The 20049-nt window shown below is 52.7% G+C and overlaps 6 protein-coding genes across 6 annotated transcripts; 3 read left to right on the plus strand and 3 right to left on the minus strand.

The window, feature by feature from the left end:
* Window positions 1–113: 113 nt before the first annotated feature.
* AYL99_11663 (hypothetical protein) lies at window positions 114–2383 on the minus strand (the record flags this gene model as incomplete). The annotated part of the gene is made up of 2 exons (XM_018843168.1): window positions 114–2177; window positions 2234–2383. 2 exons carry the CDS (start codon window positions 2381–2383, stop codon window positions 114–116), a joined length of 2214 nt encoding a protein of 737 aa, XP_018687495.1.
* Window positions 2384–3239: 856 nt separating this feature from the next.
* Window positions 3240–3603, plus strand: AYL99_11664 (hypothetical protein; the record flags this gene model as incomplete). Its single annotated transcript, XM_018843169.1, has 2 exons — window positions 3240–3263; window positions 3316–3603. 2 exons carry the CDS (start codon window positions 3240–3242, stop codon window positions 3601–3603), a joined length of 312 nt encoding a protein of 103 aa, XP_018687496.1.
* Window positions 3604–6538: 2935 nt separating this feature from the next.
* AYL99_11665 (hypothetical protein) lies at window positions 6539–7084 on the plus strand (the record flags this gene model as incomplete). Its single annotated transcript, XM_018843170.1, has 1 exon — window positions 6539–7084. One exon carries the CDS (start codon window positions 6539–6541, stop codon window positions 7082–7084), a length of 546 nt encoding a protein of 181 aa, XP_018687497.1.
* Window positions 7085–11375: 4291 nt separating this feature from the next.
* AYL99_11666 (hypothetical protein) lies at window positions 11376–11951 on the minus strand (the record flags this gene model as incomplete). Its single annotated transcript, XM_018843171.1, has 1 exon — window positions 11376–11951. One exon carries the CDS (start codon window positions 11949–11951, stop codon window positions 11376–11378), a length of 576 nt encoding a protein of 191 aa, XP_018687498.1.
* A 1268-nt stretch (window positions 11952–13219) lies between these two features.
* Window positions 13220–14044, minus strand: AYL99_11667 (hypothetical protein; the record flags this gene model as incomplete). The annotated part of the gene is made up of 1 exon (XM_018843172.1): window positions 13220–14044. One exon carries the CDS (start codon window positions 14042–14044, stop codon window positions 13220–13222), a length of 825 nt encoding a protein of 274 aa, XP_018687499.1.
* Window positions 14045–15490: 1446 nt separating this feature from the next.
* On the plus strand, window positions 15491–16598 carry AYL99_11668 (hypothetical protein; the record flags this gene model as incomplete). The annotated part of the gene is made up of 4 exons (XM_018843173.1): window positions 15491–15745; window positions 15797–15915; window positions 15959–16223; window positions 16272–16598. The coding sequence occupies 4 exons, from the start codon at window positions 15491–15493 to the stop codon at window positions 16596–16598; spliced, it is 966 nt and encodes a 321-aa protein (XP_018687500.1).
* Window positions 16599–20049: the final 3451 nt, after the last annotated feature.

The raw sequence follows: 20049 nt of genomic DNA on the forward strand, positions 1-20049 counted from the left end.
GGGGAAGACGCCCAGCGGGCGTGACTACAACTCTGGCGACCACCACAAGGTCAACCAGCTGGTTGTCCCGGAGGCCGATCGCATCAGCATGAGGGGGCTTCTTAAATCTCTGCCTAACGCGTCCAAAATCCTTGGTGAATGGATATGCACATTGCTTTCTCCCGCCTCGATGCAGGCCTCTCACCTTCTTTTCCGTGGCCCCGGCTTCTCTGCCTGTTGGGGTCCAAAGTCGTCGGCAGTAATGGAGTTGGAGATGGCGGCACCACCGGCAGTTCAGGACGCGGACTCATGATCGAGGTCGTCGCCAGCAAGGATCCTTGCGCCAGACCGCTTGCCTGAGGGACGCTGATTTCCTGCTCGTCGCATGTGTGCGGCGAAGAGATTGCGTCTTCCCGCTCTGGCCTCAACCCCGCTTCGAGCTCTTGCTTCAACCCAGCTTCGAGCTTCAGCTTCTTCGGAAGATCTGTCAGGGCAGAATCAATCCCCTGGTTCTGGCTCCCACTTCTGCTATGGTCGGACTGTCCTTTCTCGTCAAGCTTGTAGCATTCTATCTTCCTCTTCTTCTCTTCCGATCGCGGCTTAGCAGGACTCCCGTCGAGGTGGTGCATCCCCTGGAACCCAAACGTAGGATCGAAGCAGACAAAGACCAGAGCTCGTTCCGTTGATCCCGGCTCGCGAGGTGGCCCCGCCATATACACGATGCCCTCGTCTCCCAACACGGCCGTGACGTCTCCTGCCCGGCCTTTTGGACAGAGGATCTCGTGCAGGCCTTGGGGCGCGTCGTCTGGTGGCCAGAGAGACACGCTACTCGGGCTGAAGGCGCGCTCGCCGTCCTCCATCTCCTGGCCCTCGCGGTCCCGTCTGCTCTTGCGGAGCACCAAAGCCATGGAACTACCCCTGGCGGTCGTCGTCGTAGTGTCGTCTCCCGCCAGCGGACTGAGTTCCTGTCTACTGGCCACACGTAGCTTGATGCGTTGCTGCGGCTTCGACTCGCCTTCCACCACTACTTCGTCCGTCACGAGATCGACGAAGGCCTGCGCGTTAAACGAGTACCCGTTCCACTTAGTCCGACCGCGGACGTATTCTTTGGTGGCCGCCTGCTGCCCGCCCCCGCCGTCGGCCCGGAACTCGGCGTGAACGTATCGGTCAACCCGCATTAGAGGCTCCTCCCAGCGACTGTTACTATACTCGTCAAGCGTGCGGCTGAGACTGTCGTTAGGCGGATGCCGTAGCCCATCCCTCAAGTCCTTTAAGTCGGCGCGCCGGATGGGTTGCGTATAGTACGTCCGGATCGACTGGCTACCGCCGTTAAGCCACTCCTTTCGACCCTCGACCACTAGTAGCTCGCCCGTCGAGTGGTCGACCTGAAAGCCTAGGTCGTTCCAGGCGTCGTTAATGGGCCCCTCGAGGTGCTGTCGCCGCCAGATGAGCTTGATAGTCAGTTGCGGGTTTGGATCATCCAGCCGGAACCGGATGATCTGGTAGTAGCTCGTCCAGTCCACTTCCTCGCTCTCATAGCTTGTTTGGCTTGTGACGGCGTAGAATTCGTTCTCGTGAATCGTGAAGCACACCGTGGAGCCGATCTCCGAGCCGTAGAAGCCGCGTAGCTGTAGCGGCTGTGTCGTCACCGGCTTACCCGTGTCCAGGTTGTAGACGCCCAGCAGCCACTCGCGGCGGTTATGGGCGTTTCTGGCCGAGTGTGAGCCCAGGACCAAAAACTGGCCGTTGTTCCTGACGAATAGCTTGTTAGTGGCATGGATCCAAGCACGCATTTTGATCCTGATGGGCTGGTCGATCTTTACAGCGAGAAGACACTGGTCGAGGAGCCCTAAATCACACAACAGAACCACCACGCCGTCAGCGTAGCTCTGGACCTGAATGGACCGGATCGTCGCCGTAACACCTCGGACTTGGAGTCTGGCTGGATCGGTGAAGAGGCCGCTGTCAAAAACCTTCTCAGTGTCTCGACGGGCATTGAAGTTCAAAATGCGAAGAGCGTTCGCAGTCATATAGCATAGAATCCCCGAGTTGTACGAGAAGCTGCTCGCATATCCGATAATACAGGCAGAGTACGGCTCCGCCCGTTGCAAAGCTGACTGAGAGTCGAGGATCCGAGCGAGGGTTTGCCTGGGCCCGTACAAGGCGAGTTGTACCCAAAGATTGTGACGCGATGTCGTCTGATATCGGTCAGCTTAGGGGCCAGGGAGAGAAAAAAAGGGAGAAATGAACCTACCTGTAGGATGTGCTTCGCTGTCTGATGACTCTGCAGATGTTTTCGCAGCGATTTGCACGTCTGGGCCAACTTCTCAAAGGAGCTAATGTCGAGCTTGGTCGCGATCTGATGGAGGATGTCGAAGGGAAGCTGGACGATCCGAGAGGACATGGCCGGCGATAATGGCAGGGCCAGCGGTTAACGGTGATACGATACAGTCGAACCGGGCGATGGACGGACGATGATGGCACACCACACCACACCAGCCAGATCTTTTCTATTCTATCGAGGCCGTTGGAGCTGAAGAAGGAGACGGAGGTCAGGTCGGGGCGCGTGCGTAGGTGCGTGCGTGTAAACGGCCAGCGAGGCGAGGCGAGGCACAGCAGGCAGGCACGGAAACGAAATATCACCACCAAATAGTAAGGAATAATCTTGTACTCGGTGAAGAGGCGGCGGTAACGAGGTGCCTGCGCTCCCGGGCATGATTTCACAGACGGAAAAACTTGCATCTGTGAAATCCCTAGAGTGGAGCAAACCGGCAGGGAGCGCGCTTATTATTACACGCCGGATTTAGGTGGTGAAGGCTTCCGAGGCACTGTTAGGGTGGAGTAGACCTATAACGAGTGCAGTTCCGTACAAATTGCTTTTCTATCCATGATTTCAGTATCTGTCATAGTTGGACATGTCTTCCCTGAAGCCGCTAGAGCTCTTGGAAGTTCCAAGGGCGCAACACCCTACTCTACTTGTCGCGCTCTGGGAGCTGAGTCGGAAAGTGCTCCAACGCACTGGATAGTTCTTCTGTGAGCGACAGACCTCTTGTAGCTGCCCCATAGCAGATAGATTGCAGTCTGTGTCGTTATATCTACCGGTGGCCTCTACGGAGCCCTTCACAGTTTCAATACCAAACGATCGATACACGGAGGGAGTCATTTATCTCCTCTGTCCCTTCTTTCTCTTTACTTCGAGACTCGTCGTCCCCAGTCCAACGCCGTATAGGAACCTACTCCCTTGTCACCGCCGACTGGAAATGGCAAACCAATTCTCTTCTCTTGTGAGGGGGTGGTCGTCGTCTTATAGGCCAGCATAAGGATCACCTGGACCAGTGGCGAAATGAGGTGTTCGAACCACTCCAGAAAGACATGATGCGGAGCGTACATAAAGACACCGAGCTTGCCGCATTAAAGGAAGAACTGGAATGTGTCAAGAAGCGCATTCAGGCGGATGAAATCCGCGTTACACAGAATCTGAAAGAACCCCAAGGTCGCTTCGACGCCGAACACGGTGCTCAACAGGGTGAAGCTGACAAGGAGAGACGTAAGAGACAGTCCGCCGAGCCAAAAAAGAACCAGGGCCAAAGGCCGCCGAAGGACGACGACACCACGACCAATTGAAAGCCGAGCTTTGTGAGTTGGTAGAGTCCTCGGAGGAATTGTACAACGACCTCCACCAAGCCCGGTCGACCCTACAAGGACAGTCGAATTTGTTGATGGATCAAGACCGTGAAATCTCCGAACTTGTTCACAAAGCCGAGATCTTGGGAAGGGATCACGCAATGGTGCAGCAAGAAACTCTCCAACGGCTTATGGCAGCCCGCACGCAGTGCCTCAGGGCTGTGAGTAGTCTGCGCGACCTCGTACAACAAAACCTGGATACGGTCCGCGTGTCGATTGCCTCATCACTCGCCAAGGGGAGCGATCTGCTGCCATCTCAGACAGCTGGCGATAGAGCACCGGATGATTTCTGTGATTGAGACATGGTGAATACCGCCATAGAACTCCTGCGGCACAATAGTGTGTTCCGGCTGTTTGAGACAGAAAGCGCGTGGCACCAGCGGGGCGGCTTTGAGGCGGGATCGTCGAGGATCTGGCTGTCCACGGGGCCAGGCGGTTCTACGGACGTGGGTGCCTTTTACAATTCCGTACTCATCGACCTGGATGAAAGAACTGGGTGCGTCACCGATACTATGAAGGGATGGACGCTAGACGGACTTCTGGAGGCATAGTATGTAGGCAGAATCTGAGGCATAGTAACCGGTGCATTTCTTCTCGAACCGTTCCCCAGTGATCAGATCTGTTAGAAGTGCTTTCAATGAGGTTATGTTCTCTACGAGTGAGTCGGTCAATGCTCATGCAGCTGATCTACGCTCGAACACTGTGTAGCGCCAAAATCGGAGAGGAAGAGAGGCTGGGGACGATTCGTAGAGAAGAGTCAAGGGCCGCCTTCGTGGGAACAGCTACGGGAACGTTGACAGCTCGTCCATCCTTCGATGTTACTCTCATATCCTGCTTAAAGTTTCTGGTGGGCAAGAGTTGGAAATTGCCAGCGCTCGGGAATAAGAGGGTTTTCCCACTCGTCTACCCCGCGACCGTGGGCAACTTTGTGCCCCGACGCTCACAAGCTGCTCTGAAAATCCAAAGATAAACTGACAAGCCTCATCTATCCCGGTGTGTGTGCGTGTGGTAAGAGGCAGGGCGCGTTCTTCCGAAGTAGATTCATGGTCAGCGGCGTCAGCGAAGAGATCTCGTCCGGTTCTCTTTCGATGACACCTCGTGGGACAGGGATCCAGGATAATGTTCTTTTGAGGAAGCGTGTGTCTAGGCACGGTAGGCTCGGTGCCTGTGACCGGTACCTGCGTCAGGGGCGCTGTCTGTCCGGTGCCTGTGTCTTGGATAATGTGTGCTCGGGGTGTGTGCTCGGCGCAAGTGTCGAGGACAACATGTCTTCGAGGTAAGGTGTGCTCGGCGCCTATGACCGGTGCCTGCGTCCAGGGTTATGTGAGCGTGAAGTGGCCAGACGACCGGGGGAAGATGTGTGTTCCTGGAGAGACTACAATTAGTCTATCGTCTCTCCTGTTCTCCTGTCCTAACCACCGCCTCCTCTGTCCCTGTATTGTAGAAGAAACGAAGCCTTAGTGTGCTCCGTGCCTGTGTTCTGGGAAAGGTGAACGCCGCGGAGCGGGCTGGAGATCCTGACACTGGAGGGATCTTTCCTCCCGCTATCGGAGATGAACTGATGTAGACCGTTGTGTTCGTCCGTTCTCTTGAAGGCTATGATGCCTTGACCCTCGAAGGCCATTGGAGACTCCCCTTTCTCTTTAAGATGGTGGTGTCTGTCCCTCTCTTGGCGACCGAGGCGCTTTGTTCCTCGAAGACGTGATTTTCATCCTTGCTCTTGAAGAAGACATACAGCGGAGGCCGTGTGACATAAATGAGATCGCCAGAAGCAGCCTTGTATACCCCACGGGCTCTGGTTTGATCGAAATTGCGTTTGAAGGAGAGCATTTCCATGTGTTCTCACCGAGCCCTATACCCCCGTGTAGTCTCACCGCCATGTCCAGCTCTCTACACCCCGCGCCGGGTGCGACCATCATTCGTGGAAGAGATTTAATATCAAGTTTGGAGTCGATGGGATAAGTTTTGGTTAGGGTGGTCGTGGAGAGGCTGCTGAGATTTGACGCATCTGGTGAGTCTGGGAGGGTGCGACGCCCGCTTTTCCGAGAAGATATCGGACGGCGCGGTCGAGATCCCCTGTGTGAAGGAACGGCACACAGGCCAGTAAAACAAAATTGTAAATCACCTGTGTACTTGGCGGTTAGCCAAGAGGATATCAAGGATCCGTCGACATTCATTTACCGAGAAGATATTCTAAGGATATTGGGCGACGAGGTACTGAGCTCGGGTGTAGAGACGGAACACTCGGTCGTTTACCTCCTCAGTGAGGTGAGGATTTGTTATTGGATAGAGGAGACTTAAAGGTAAGTGAGAGGTGAAGGAAAGGTGAAGGAAAGGCGAGAAGGAAGAGGAGGGTAGAAGGTAGAGGAAGGGAGTTAAGTGTGGTGGGACGGCCCACAGAGCAAGGAGAAAGCTTCAAAGTTGTGTGTTGGTTATGTATATATATTCACAAGAAGGCCAGGTTGAGGAGAGGAAAAGGTGAGAGAGAGAGTTGCAGTGTTGACGTAATGTGAAAACCATCCCGCGGTCGCGCCAAGCCGCCATCTGTTGTGTCAACCAATCGGATCGCTCCGCTCAGCTGCGCGGTATGTCGGTCCGCATCTAGCCATACCTAACTGTGTCTAGACTTTTTCCGATGTTCGCCACCTACCATCCAGACGCAGCGAAGTCTTTCGTCTACAACCCCTCGTTAACTGCCCTTTCCCTCAGTCTGTACCTCTCCTCGGCCTCCTGCTGCTCACCACTGACTTCCTCACACACCAGAACATACTCGGCAACAGGAAGCAACAGACATTCGTGGCTTCAATACATCCTCATCTCCATTCGAAAGACCCCGGAACGTGATCCTCGACGACAAGAGACTGGTGTCCCACAAATGACTTCCTCTTCTGCCTCCTCCTCAAGCGCTATCCTACCTCCTCGGTCAACCACTGACGACGATGTGCCAAGTCCGCCTGATTCCCCTTACCCCTTCTTTGCCACGAAGACCAAGATTTCCATGTCGCCCACTACCGCAGGGAAGCCGACCGTCGATGCACAAATGGAAAAATGGATTGCCCAAAGAATACAGCAGACGAGGAAGAAGGCCAGGGAGGAACAGCGGCGTACTAAAAAAACAAGATCCGTGGGGGCCAGCGAGGGCCACCAGATAATTCTCATTCACTGGATTTACGGCTCGCCTGTGCCCATATTCCAGTATGGGTTCGACGACGGATGTGCGATGACGCCCCGCGAGTTCTGTACAGCTGTCATGCGGACGGTGGCACGCGACCCAAAGCCTGAATTCGTCGTCTTCGATCGGGAACTTCGTCGGTACCTGGACACCAATTTTGATCCCAAGTCCCTTCCCGAGGACGTGATTGTCGAATTATCAGCAAAGTCAGCGGCGGAAAGTTCCCAAAGGCTCCAGCATCCCCCGTAACGTCTGGTGGAGGTGAATCAATCCTGGGGCGGAAAGATCATACCGTAAAAGCGCCGTGTGAGAGGTTGAAAATAACAAAGGAACAAGGCTCATGTAGCGTGCTAGACCAGAACCAGTCCAGAATCCAAGTGGAAGGTGAACCCTATGTCTCGTGTTTCTTTCTGTCTTCTCGTCTGTGAAGGTTCTGAATCCCAGCCAAATCATCGCCCACACCTCCGTGTGCCCTCCTTTTTTTTTACGGCTGGGACTTTCCGGGTTTCCAAACGAGCGCCCGGTTCGTCTGGTCCGATGTTCCTTCGCTTCCTTGTTCGTCTCTGGCTGGACTCGAATGACAACTTCGGAGTTTCTGGTCAGAGACACCTCTTCTCCTTTCGTTGAGAAACCTTGTCAACACGACCCATTGACTGCTTCTTCCCCAAGAAAAGGATTACAATAATCAAAACAGAACAAGAGCAAAGCAGGCGAAAGACGGAACATCGGAAACGGACGATGAATTATCCCAGGCAGACGAGTTGATCGTGTTGAGGGATTTCCAAACTCGAGAGACCTTGTCCGTGCACAGAAATCGAGTCACAAAATCGCTGCAAGTCCCGGAGCCAATAGCTCGGGAAGCCTGTGTACGCAACCGACCATACGCACACACAGAAATTGCCCGTCCTGGAGGCCGGGTTCATCGAATAGATGACACAAAAGCTCGGAACTGCTCCGCCGGAGATGATTTTTGACCATAACCTCGTGGCAACGGGTGCCTTCGCACTGGGGAATCAGATTTGACGCCTTCGGGGCGCTATATCGAGTTGACAAGGCCGGGAAGAGGCGGCTGAGAGTTGCCTACTTTAGAGAATGGGTACAGAGCAGGGAGGACACGCACAGTAGGTGGCCCCCAGGGTTTCGTCGCCAGAGAGATCTCTTCTGAGTAAAACCGTCGGTGCAGGTCTTGGGAACACCATTTTTGATCCGTGTTCTTTGGTCCTGGGCTGCCTGGTCTGGATTGCTGTCGATTGCTCAGCCGGCACGACGACTGGGTAACCGAAGCGACAACGGGGTCAAGAACTGGTTGCATAGCAGCATCAATCGGGGAGAGATGCTTTTATTTCCTGGCCGCTACTGCTATGGCTATGATGGCTACCGCGATAGCTATCACGATCGCTGCCTGCTTGCAGAGTGAACCCGACCCGACTCGGCTCGGCTGGATCGACATATCAGCTCCTTTCACTCTCCGAATACCTAACGGATACACCCGTTCGTACGCATCCTCCCAGCTCTCGTCAACCCAATAGTTAGTCCAGAATTCTTTCATCTTCTGCGGTTTGATAGAAATATCTATCTCCCTCCGAATTGCTGTATCGCCATAGGTTCCTTTAGAGATTTTCAAGAAAGGAAGATTTCTTGATGGTATCTCTCCGAACGCGAAAGTCTCCCGAAAAATCGACTCTGGGACACCAGCAGCATTCCGTTCCCACACCTCCCACAGTATCTTCGTTGCCCCAATCACCTTGGCGGTACCGCACCAAATTACACCGGTTGTCTCGTCTCTTCGGAATTCCTGAGAGACTTCGGTCGATACCGGAGATTTGAATGTTGGCGTTTCGGTCACTTTGATTAGAATAACGCGTTGAATATCAGCGTCATTATTCAAATAGAACGGAGCGAGATATCGGAGCTCTAGGAGAGATTGAGTCTGGTCCACTTCGATAATCGTATGATTTCTCCTATCGCCTATACTCTTTCTCCATCTAATAAATAAGTCGGGTATTTTTTGCGCTGATACGTAGTCTTCTGTGACCATCCTAATAGTTGAACCCTGACTGACCGATATCTTAGACCGGAGAGTGGATGTTAAGTTTGATCGAGTATTATACGCGAGTTGCGAAAGGAATTCAAGGACGGCATGGTGTCTGTTACTTCTCAGAGGTATAATAGTAATCAGAGAGACCGAGCTATCGAAGAAAACCCGAAATAATTTCCTAAGAGATGTCAGCGCGCCGCCAGACGAAGAGAAGTCGAGGATCTTAGGGTAACGTACTGTTCTATACACAGGTCAAAGTTAGAGTCTTCTTGCAGTTTCAACCACGACTCTCGAGAAATGGTGAATTTGATGTGTTCGTCGTCTGGCGTGAGATGAAGTCTACATGAGGCGACGTCTTCTGCGAGTTTCAGCACTTCCTGCAATTGATCAGAGTAAGTGGGTAGTGGAAAACGCGACTGATTGAGTAGTGGCTGAAGATTCGACTGTTGTGGTGATGATGACTGCGGCGCGCAGGACGTGTTACCATCAGAAGAAGAAAGCGAGCCGGGCGCCTGGCCAGGAGCGCTAGGCTTCAGCGCCTTGTTTGAGCGTGAATTCATCCTGTGAAGGCTGTGGCACATATGTCACATCAGATGGTGAAGATAGTAAGGCAGTGCGAGGGCGGACGCGTCTTTTGTGTGCGGAGGCAGTTGTATCCGGTCGAGTACTTTACATATTCATGTATAACAACGGTGGAGCAGGAATCACCTCAAGTGCATAATGCACCAAAGCCTTTGTTGATACTGGAGGCAGATCCACCAAGGCTGCTTTGTTGATCGGACACGGATGCACAGCAGTCTCTGCCTTGATGACACGGTGACTTTGTTGATGGCACTGCGATGTCTGCGAACAGAGCCCCACCAGGGCTTTGTTGACTGCGCATAAATGCAAAGCAATCTCTGCCTTGGTCACAGGGCGCTTTTGCTCGTACCTGCAAGCGACAACCGCTAGGGTCTTTTTTGATTGCGCACGGATGCACAGTAGTCTCTGCCTTGATGGTGAGTGGTCTTTGTTGATGGGACTGCGATGTCTGCAAACAGAGCCCCACCAGGGCTTTGTTGATCGAACACGGATGCACAGCAGACTCTGCCATTATGACAGGGCGTCTTTGTGAATTGCACTGCGATGCCTGCAAACAGACCTAAGTAGGGCTTTATTGACTGCACAGGGATTCACTCTGGCTTGATGACAGGGTGGCTTTGTGGATTGCACTGCGACACACAGCATGCTCTGGCTTGTTCTTGTGCCCCCATCGCGACCTCACCACAGTGACAGTGATACGACCTCACTATGGCCGTGATGCGACCTCACTGTCGACATCACATCAACCGAAGCAACCAAGCAAGCCAACAAGCAAGTCGCCGACTGACCGCCGGACCGCCACACTACAATCTCTCTCTCTCATCTCATCTCTCTATCACCTCTCTATCTTTCTGTCCGTCTTGCTTACTTATCCGTTCGCTTGTTTGTGGTCTGTTGTAGGAGTCGGAGTAGAAGTCCGAGTCTTAGTCTGTCTTTTCTCTCGCCCTTCTCTCTCTCTGCCTCTCTTGTCTCGGGTTGCTTTGTTGGGGTTACCCTGTTGGAACTCCGACCAGAGCCGAGCGAGCTAACGAGCCATCCAGCAAGCAAACCAGTCATGGGCATGATGGTAACAACATAAACATGAACATGAATATGAATGTGGACGAGGATAAGAACCGAGACATGAACAAGGATAAGGACAACAGGGTCGTGTTAGGTCAGGTTAGATCGGGCGTCCCGCCACGATCGAGTTTGAGCGGAGTGAAGCGCAGAGGGAAGAGAGCAGGGAGAGTAAGGTAAGAAAAAGCAAGGCAAGGCAGGCCTGGCCTCGCGTGTCGGCCGGAGCTGCGAGGGGAGGCGGGGGTGCGAACGAACGGGGCTTCGTCTTCGTCAGCCGCACCAGCACCAGCATACCGGTGGTGGCGGATGCTCGTCCTCTCTTGCCATCCCCCTTCGCCGAGCGACCGGTTAAGCCGCGCGTATTCTCATACTTGTCCGAGACAAACAAGTGGACGTGTCTGCCCTTCTCGAGAAAATGGGCCGACCCAACAAATGTTTCCCCAAGACAACCCATTCAAGCTCTTTTTTTTTTTCTCAAATTTCTTGGTGAAGAGCCGCTGTGACCGCCCGCTGACGGACACGACGACGGTTGCCTCTTCGTGTCACACGCTTCGATTTGGAGAAAGCTTCTGCTTCAAGATCTTCTCTCTCGTCCTGTAGGACCCGCCGCCAGTAGCAAGCTGGAGCAACCACCACATCGGCCGCTTCATTCTTCGGCGCGGTTCTGCTGTTATTCCGGGCACTGCTTGCTCTTTTTGTACCTTGTATTTGGGATCATGTCGATGGGTTCGGGGAAACACGCGGCTTGTAGGGATGGATGGGCGTGAAACGAAGAGAGAACGAAAAACAGGGAGAGAGAGTGTGTGTGGTCATCGGTACCAGTCGTCGCCATTCTACAGTCTCTCTCGACATGATGGTTCTTCATCTCGTGGCTGTCCAGGATCCAGACCGAGCCTCTTGCCAGAAAGGGACAGTCAACATCTCGTCCTTCATGGACCTTCCCATCGCATACACTCGGACTTTGATGATTGCGGATTCTCGCTTCTTGAGAGGGGTATTGGCGGAAACGACTGTGAGAGTAACGACCCAATCGCGCATAGTACCATATCGGTAAGCATTTACGCCCGAGCAGCCTGTGCCAACCACTGCCCCAATCTTCGCCCCCGGGCCTGGATCTGGTGGAAAAAACATGCCATATCCTTTGGCCCCTTCATCAAGGTCTTCCCAGCCCAGAACAGATAGTACGACAATATCAAATCCTTGCGGCCGGAATTCCAAGATCTTATCCATTCGTGCCATATCTATACATATTCCTCGTGTGGGTGCAAAGCGGCCTTCGAGACTGGTACCGCCTGGGCGCGCTGACCCGGGGATCTTTCGTTCGTGGAACACCTTCATGATCTTCGAAACTTCTTCAGTGGTCGCAGGATATGCAATGGCAAAAGGCCGTTCATTAGGTTTCGTCGTGTAGGAAGAAAATTCGAAACTAGAGTGCATGTCCAGGTCGTCGGGGACGGTCGGCACATTATCCTTGAGTATCCCGTAGATCAGGGTGGTTGATCAAGACCATTTTGATCTCTCCTGTAGTTCTTTCGGTAGGAGTCGTCTGTATTTTTATTGATGTCGGATTGGCTCGTTCTGTCAGAGCTCGCAAGACTGTGCGAATTGAACGCCTCCGTTTCTGGCCATTCATTTGAGACACATAGTCAAATCGTTTCCGCATTGCCCGGTCAAGTAAAGAGATTGCAAGCAACTCCACGACTGGCTAGTCTTTCAGCGACAGTCCGTTGCCAATTCTGCCTCGTTGCGTGGTTTCGGGGAGGTCCTCTCATCAGAACGGCGCCCCATCCCCAGGTGCTAGCATCAAGTCCAAGAACGATCGACCCAGCGCCTTCGTCATAATCAATGCCAACGAGCCGAGGTGCCGTTATCAAGGCGATCTTCAAAGCTTCCATTGCACCACACTCCTGTTGTGGAGCCAAAGTGATGAAATCTCCGCGGCGCAAATGTGCGTGCTAAAAGGTGCCGTTGTGTCACTCGCTAAACCTTCCTGATGAAAGATTAGAGTACACTCGGCTGACCTTCTTTATCAGTCTAAGACTTGTTCTCCCGATTCCCATGGAACTCCCTTGTTCAACAATCATTCAAACACACAAACGCGAAATGCACATCCTTCACTCCAGATCCGATGGTAAGCGTAAATACCCAGAGAGCCTTTTCTGACATACCACTATTCTGCTAAATATCTGCGTCAGGTGTTTTACCGGTTTGGACAGGTCTCACCCGTCTTCATAGTGTAGCTTCCACCATTTCCTCAACTCCGTGGTCCGAGTCAGGTCTTGCAGACATAGCCGAACCTTGTGAGCGGGACCCCGACGCTCTTCCGTGTCAATCTCGTACACTGTACGAATTGAAGTAAGGATGGGAAAAGAGCTGTATTGCTCAACAGGTCGTGTCCGAAGCCTGGGTATGATAGCCTCAGATCAAGGTGCAGGAGGCTGTTGTCAAGTTTCCCGTAGTGACACATAAACGTTCGATTGTTCAAGGCAATGAAAGACCACACCGTGGAAGTCACTTGTAATGCTTCCACGGTGCTGGGCTGAGAAGTTTGGACCTGATGAATTTGCGAGAGAAAATTGGGTGAAACGAAATTTCACCGGCAGCCGAGTCACCTGCTCATTCCCACGTGTGCTGGAAGGTTTTCTATCGCAACCTACGTCGATCCTCGGCGCTTTCTGCCGACTTTTCATTCGAATAAGTCAAAACTAAGTGCCACTCATCTCTTCAAGTTCGTGACAAAAGTACATCGTACCACCGTCGGAAGACTGGTGCATTTGCCATGGTCCCCCACTGCTCGTCACGACCCTGACGCGATCGCCGTCGTCCATCTCCAAGTAACGATCCCAAACCGCCGTATCCGTAAGAGCTTGGTGGAGGCGGCCGATTTCTCCTTCGAAAGAAAGACGGTCTGGGGAGCGCGACGGAGTCGTACCAAACTTGAACGACTGCATCTTCCCGTCAACTGAAATATCGCCCTGCCATTCACCCTCTTTCAGCAACACCCAGCGACAGAGATATCCAGTGACTTGCGTCACAAGGGTGGATGCGTTCAGCACCGCTACCCGCTCTCCTATGCATGCAATAGGGTAGATCAGGCGATAGTGCTCAATCATACTGTACTCTCGGCATGATAGAGCCCACAACAACAGTGCCACCTTAAGTTCTTTCCACACCCTGAAGCCTTCCGTGTTGGTGAAACCTTGTCGACCCATACAATGGTACATCAACATCACCATTTCTTCCAGGCGGAACTCGTGCTGCGGACCCTCGAATTGGTTGCGATATGTAGAATCGCTCGCGGTCAGCGACGTGATCCATTCGGCATCGGTAACTCGAACCATAAGCCTTTCCCCGTCTGAGAAGAGGATCAGCCGCTGTTGAGATCGGTTGTACGGGCCCCAGTCAGCCGGCAATGAAGCAGGCAGCTGCTGGATGACGTTTTCAAAGGAGGCATCTTGAAGGGACAATGATTTGTATTCTGGCAATTTGGTATCGTTCTCTGCTGGTTGCTGTGGACGGGGTGCCGTCATGGTTGGAGGTAGATAATGTTCAGTGGTAGTTAAGAGTTGACTTGGCTGCAGCTTGTGTCTGAACGGTTGATCAGGCCGTTGGCTGCTTTATATGTGTCTTCTCGGCATAGATGCCTCGAAATACAGGACCTGCGACTCAGAGCCCCTTTCTGAAAAAAATACGAAGGCGATCAGAGAGCAAAAGCCCCTGAACTCGGCGTATATTGTGGATCTAGACTGGAGTGGATCCTTGCGTTGAGTACTATTGCATCACGGTCAAAGATCGAATCGATGTGAACAGCCTCAGCAGGCAATGAATTGATGAAATTGCAATAGGAAGGACCATCTGGAAGGTTGGGGCTTCTGTGCCCGGCCAATGTCCCAAGTGGAATTGCTGGCAAGAGATCTGATCCCAACCAGGGGTAGTCCCTCAGGCATCAGGTTGATCTGCGACACTGACCAGGATCTGGAATGCCACAGTTTCGCCTGTTCTTGTCCAACACCAGTGGGGCCTTCAAGGGTAAGGTAGGGGGTAATTGGAGGAGGAATGACAGGGTTTCAGGCCATGCAGGAGTCGCTTTGAGGGTCCTGTCATCGAATGAGTTGATTCCACAGTTTCCATGACCAGTTTGCAGAGATCCTTTTACAGGGCTCTTCAGGGGTGAATTACAGACCCCAAAACAAGGAGATTGAGGCTGTTTTTACAGTGTTCATAATGCTATTGGTGGAAGGCTAGTTGGTGGCGGCGACGAGGTGGAAGCAAGATCAGGACCGGAAGAACTAAGGTCAAGATCCGGGGCGGCCACATTATGGGTCTTTTCGCGAACCAATCGATAAGCTCCGATCAGGCCCAGCCAATCGGCTCGTACCCTGTCAGTAAAGTTTACCGGTAATACCATCTCTGTCAGTTTTGCCGGCAAAAACAGCTCAGCAAACGCTTCGCTTCGCTGGATGATACGTCAACAGAAAGGCTGGAAAAGCAGAACGTCAAGTATTGCCACGAATCGGAAATTAAAACAAGGTGTGTGGCCCATTCTTTCATGAGTCGTGCTCTTAATTTGACTGCACACATCTTCCAAATTCATTTTGGCCCTGCTCTACACGACGAAGGATGATGGGGAACGTGGGTGGCACTGGCAGGGCACTTCGGAGACAGAGGAATATGGACCATCCAAACCCCTGACGCTATGGAAACCTTTTCCGGCCAGATCGATCAACGCTTTCGCCTTTGACTGTATGTGGACTGGCGCGTGTGCTGGGTGCTTTCTATCAAACGCCATCTGCACCTCGCCTGCATGAGGGTGGAGTAGGTCTCCCTGCAGTTTCAATGAAGCCAGGAACTCTTGAAATCTCCCCCAGGTCGGGCGCAATCACATAAGGACTGGCTTTCCTCAATGGCGTGGTCCTTTCACCGCTGCTTTTCTCCTTTTCCGTGACCATTGTTACTCACCGGTCAGCCAACTCACCATGGTCGACCGTAGCTTTGTTTTGGTTGTCCCAAATTTTGTCGTGGCTTTCGCGTTAGCCTTGGCCTCCGTTGGTCCCATTCGATCTCGCCTGATCAGCAAGGCCAAGTTTGATCTCTTCATCGGTCCACTCAATACCGTTGTTCAGCTATTCTTCGCGCTGAGCCTGATGGCGTTGGTCAGTCCGAATGTATCCCAGAAGACCGAGACAACCATTGTCGAACGTGCGGCCCTCTTCGTCCAAAGCACATTGCAGGTGTGTCTATTACTGGGTTCGCCTGCACCTCGATACTAATACTGTGCATAGGTTGGTCGTTTGATCTACCTCATAGTGGAATGCTGTGTCACGAAGCTTTGGATTAGAGCGCTGGTGTGGGTGTCCTGGCTCACTGTCAGCGTCGGAACTTTTGTTCTCTCGGTCGTCTTGTGAGTGGTCCGCCATTGGCCTGTCGCCGAGCCTGACGAGCAGTCCTCTCCGGTCAATTGAATTATGGGGATCCATCTCCTTCTCAGCCTGCATTGCTGTCAACGGCCTGGTCACGATATGGTTGGTTATGCGAGTGTTGTGGAAAATCCAGAAAAGGACTCCAAAAACTTGGAATCCGCTACGCCAGGCCATCCCGAGCCAGAACCTCGTCTACTTCGAAATCCTCCGCTCTGTTGTCGATATTGTGTTCGCCGTCGTCCCAGCACGCGAGCTGTGGTCATACAACGATTGGGTGCCCTACTACGCCGTAAGTTGCTCGCGACTCGTCGGTGGGTTGTTTCTGACGATTCGACAGTTGCAGATCCTTATCTCGACCATCCTGAGGGCCTTGGGTACTGTCCCCCAACTTCTACGCTTCTGGCTAGGTGTCAAAGCGGTGCCCAATCCTTCATCCGGCGAAAGAGGCGCGATCAGAGATCAGCGGGCCACAGGAAAGGAAAGTGGATGTGAGCTGGGCACCGGCACCGGTCTGAAGACCAAAAGCACGGCAGCGGACAAAGTTCCGCTAAAGCAGGCCATCAGTTTGCAAATGCTGCCTAGGAAGAGTGAAATGGACATCACGAACGTCTCGACCAGTCCGGCACAGTCAGGGTTTCCATCCGAAGTTCATCGTGAGATATAAGAAGCCCTCCCTTTCCGTCCTATTCCGCAGCGCTCAGTCTGGTGAAACCAACTGGACTTCTGCGCCCACTTGGAATGCGACGCTCACAACGTGGGTCAGAAAAGTTCTAGTATTCCTGAACTCAAACCTGTCACGGTCGGGGACAACCACAACGTCTACCAAAAAGCAGTCAGGAAAAATGATAGATATATATAGATATTCACCGTCTCAAGTCCCACGCACGCGCTTGATTGATCCGCGTAGGATCGATCACTACCACGCACTGCTCCCCTTCTACTTTTTTTCGTCCCGGGAGCTCTCGGATGGTCCAGCTCTAGAAGCACGATGCTGACAAGGTGCAGCCACGGAAAATGCACGGCCGTCGTCGAAAAGGTATTGTAACCCACCGGCGGCTTTCCCCCTTGCTCTCAAATTGCATCATGATGAAGTTAAATCAAAATGTTTGAATTGATCGTTTTCTAAAATAGACTGTGAAGCATGAGAACGTTGGAGACCCGCGAAAGGGTGAGGTGGTGGTGGAGGACCGTTCCTTTATCTTCTTAGAGCTATGCTGGGAGGACGATACAAATTGTCGATGGCAAAGAGGACGTTTTACTGTAGCGTTGGGGGATTGTATTGAAAAGGACACAGTGGATAAAAGATAATACGGGCTCACAGCAGTTTCATCCAACGAAGCATCGGCTGAACTAGTATTGCCGGCTTTTCTGGAGACTGGCTATTGATAGCAGTAGTAACGTGACTCGGCCGGATGTTACTTATTCCATGCCTAATCGGCCCTTGGACTTTATTTCCCTCTCATCGCAGCTACCGCCGTTTCCAAGTCAGCTTTCATTTACAACCCCGTCACCACGACATCACATCCTCATTCAGCAGTCTCGTCATGCTCGTTTAGTGCCTGCAGTCCGTTTGTGGTAATTCTCCCAAGAAAAGCCCTGCGAGCTGAGTCGAGGAACTGCAGAACTAACTGTGTCATAGGCCTCTCAAATCGCTTGCAGCCAGCCTACGATCTTCTCCTCCACTCGAATCAATCCGTGGCCCTCGAAGATCCTGCTGTCGTTGGACAGAAGAGGAAGAACCGTTGCATCACAGACCCAAGTCAGCCTCGCAGTTAAAGTCGGCGTGGTGAAACCCAGTGGGTAGTCATCCGTCGCGGCCAGTCGAGCATAGGTCTCCATGATTGCCAGCACAATACCTATTTGGCTCCAATACCTCTACGCTTTGTGAGCGGCGATGGCGACATCTCTGGTTCCCAGCAGGGAATCCTCAGGGCCGCCCCCAGGACCACCTGCCGGCCCACTGGATTCTTCAGAAGACCCTCCTCGTTTCAATGACGCCTTAAGGAAACCTCAGCTGGTTCATGCCTCACAGTCCATTTTTCAGATAGTCGATTCACGAGCTCTCTTCTTCATGTTGAACTCCACAGCTTCACCACCACTTCTGCCGTTGCGGCAAATCTCTCTGCCGAACGTCCGAGGTGCCGTTCTATTCAGTTGTGACTCGTGCAGCAATTTCACCGTCGAGGTATTACTAACTGAGCCCGATGCATTCTTTCTATTGGACGAACCGACAACAGTCTCTCCCCGAGACCTCTTTGACATGACGCTGTCCGGCCCCTCAGAGGAAAGTGATACATTCCCTCTACAATCGCCCTTATGGGAATGCCTACCACTACCATCCCATAAGTCTCCCACTACATCGAGTGCAGACCAAGCGAGAATCGATCAAGGGGCAACCGTGCCGTCATGGCCGATTCCCAGACCTACGCGGGCGAGGGTCGCCCAGAAGACAGCCTCGGGTCCCTTCGGCTGTTCACGGCCCGAGTGCTTGGGTGGCCGGACTTTCCCCAGTCCACGGGGTCTGCAGCGACACGAAAAAGCGAAACATGGCCCACGACTGTATCAGTGCTATTGTGGGAAGGCGTTCGCCCGGAAAGACCATTTGCAACAGCACGCGCGAGGCCGCCATAGGCCGCGCCGGGGAGGCGACCGGAAAAGACCGTGATTCACTGGGTAGCATTTTACTGTACTTTCAGCTGATCAACCAAAAGTATCAATCCTTGAAGAAGAGAATCCTGTCTGGCGCTTCGAGGCGGGTCTTAATAGGGGTTTCCGGGACGGGGAAGTTCTGCAGGTTTTAGATCGAGGAATTCGGCATTGTCAGAGCCTGGCTTCGATCGAAGACTGGGAGGATAGCTGGGGAAAGGCAAGGAGAAGGTGTTCCTCAGGAAATTGGTCAGACAGCTCAAGGACAAGAACATTTACATCATGTACCTCAATCACATAACATGGCACGTACAATACATGAGCGAGGCTACCTTAGTGCTATCTGTTCTCGTGCCACCCTCGTTGACTGCCGAAAAGGAATATAAAAGCTACCGTTCCGACACACTTTCCCACATCTCCTTCATTGCTTACCAGGCTTGCCTACCCGACGAACAAGCAGGAGCTGTCACCATGGCCCACGTCCACCGCCCTGCCTTCGAAGTGGTGCCATTAAAGAGACAGGGAAGCCGTCAATGACCAAAAGCGTGAAGGTGTTAGGAAAATGTAGCACAGTAACATCGTCTGTTTCCTTGCTGCATTTTAAGAAGAATCCTGAATCTAACTTGTTGGTGAATCGGTCTGGATCTCTTGGAGTGAGGTATAAGGCTGTCCGTACGGACTCTTAAGGAGTTTGAGCTCGCATTGGTCTGTGAGTAGGTCTGTATTGCCGGAGTTGCCCGACGAACGGCTGACTTGTCAAAGGTTTTGAAGGACTCGGTTTTCTCCTTTGAGAATTGGTGGCGTGTCCTGTCGCGCTCAGCACGTCCTTGTACTGGTGCGAGATTTTTGGGTGACGGGCATGCTCTTGTGAAAATCTCCAATATGTGTTCGCTGTCTTTCTCCTCGATGTTGAAGTCGAGGCCAGTCTCAATTTGGAGGCAATCCAAGGGAACTCTAGCAGTTGCGTAGTATCGAGAACGGCGTTCGTCGAGGGGGCTTTCGTGCTCGTCATCCATTTCGTCGTCACTGTACCCGTGAGCCATTTCAAACGATCTGGCGTTCTTGCCAGCCAAACTTCGGAGACCGTCAAATACCTGCCCTCCCCCATGTGGTCAGCTTCCAAGGTTCATACTTTGGATAGGCCGATCAACAATCCTGGCATCCTTCGTCTTGGAGGGGAAGTTGAGCCTCGTATGTTCGAGACCGCAGACAATTGCCAAGGCCGGCTTGCAGTAATAAGACTTGCCCTGCGCAGTCTCTTGTCACGTGTCACACAATAATGTTCAATGGTCTTATTTGCAGCACTCAGGCCGGACTGTCGACCATGGGCCACGAAAATCCTCTGCTGTTCCTCAATAGCGATCTATTCTCCAGATAACTGTCACCAATTTGCCAAACATCCCAGCCATCCAGTCTCACCCTCTGTCCTAGTAAGGATCCCCATTCAACCCAAGAATCAATACCGATAA

Source organism: Fonsecaea erecta (genome assembly GCF_001651985.1).
Source record: "Fonsecaea erecta strain CBS 125763 chromosome Unknown Scaff15, whole genome shotgun sequence".
NCBI classification, from domain to species: domain Eukaryota; kingdom Fungi; phylum Ascomycota; class Eurotiomycetes; order Chaetothyriales; family Herpotrichiellaceae; genus Fonsecaea; species Fonsecaea erecta.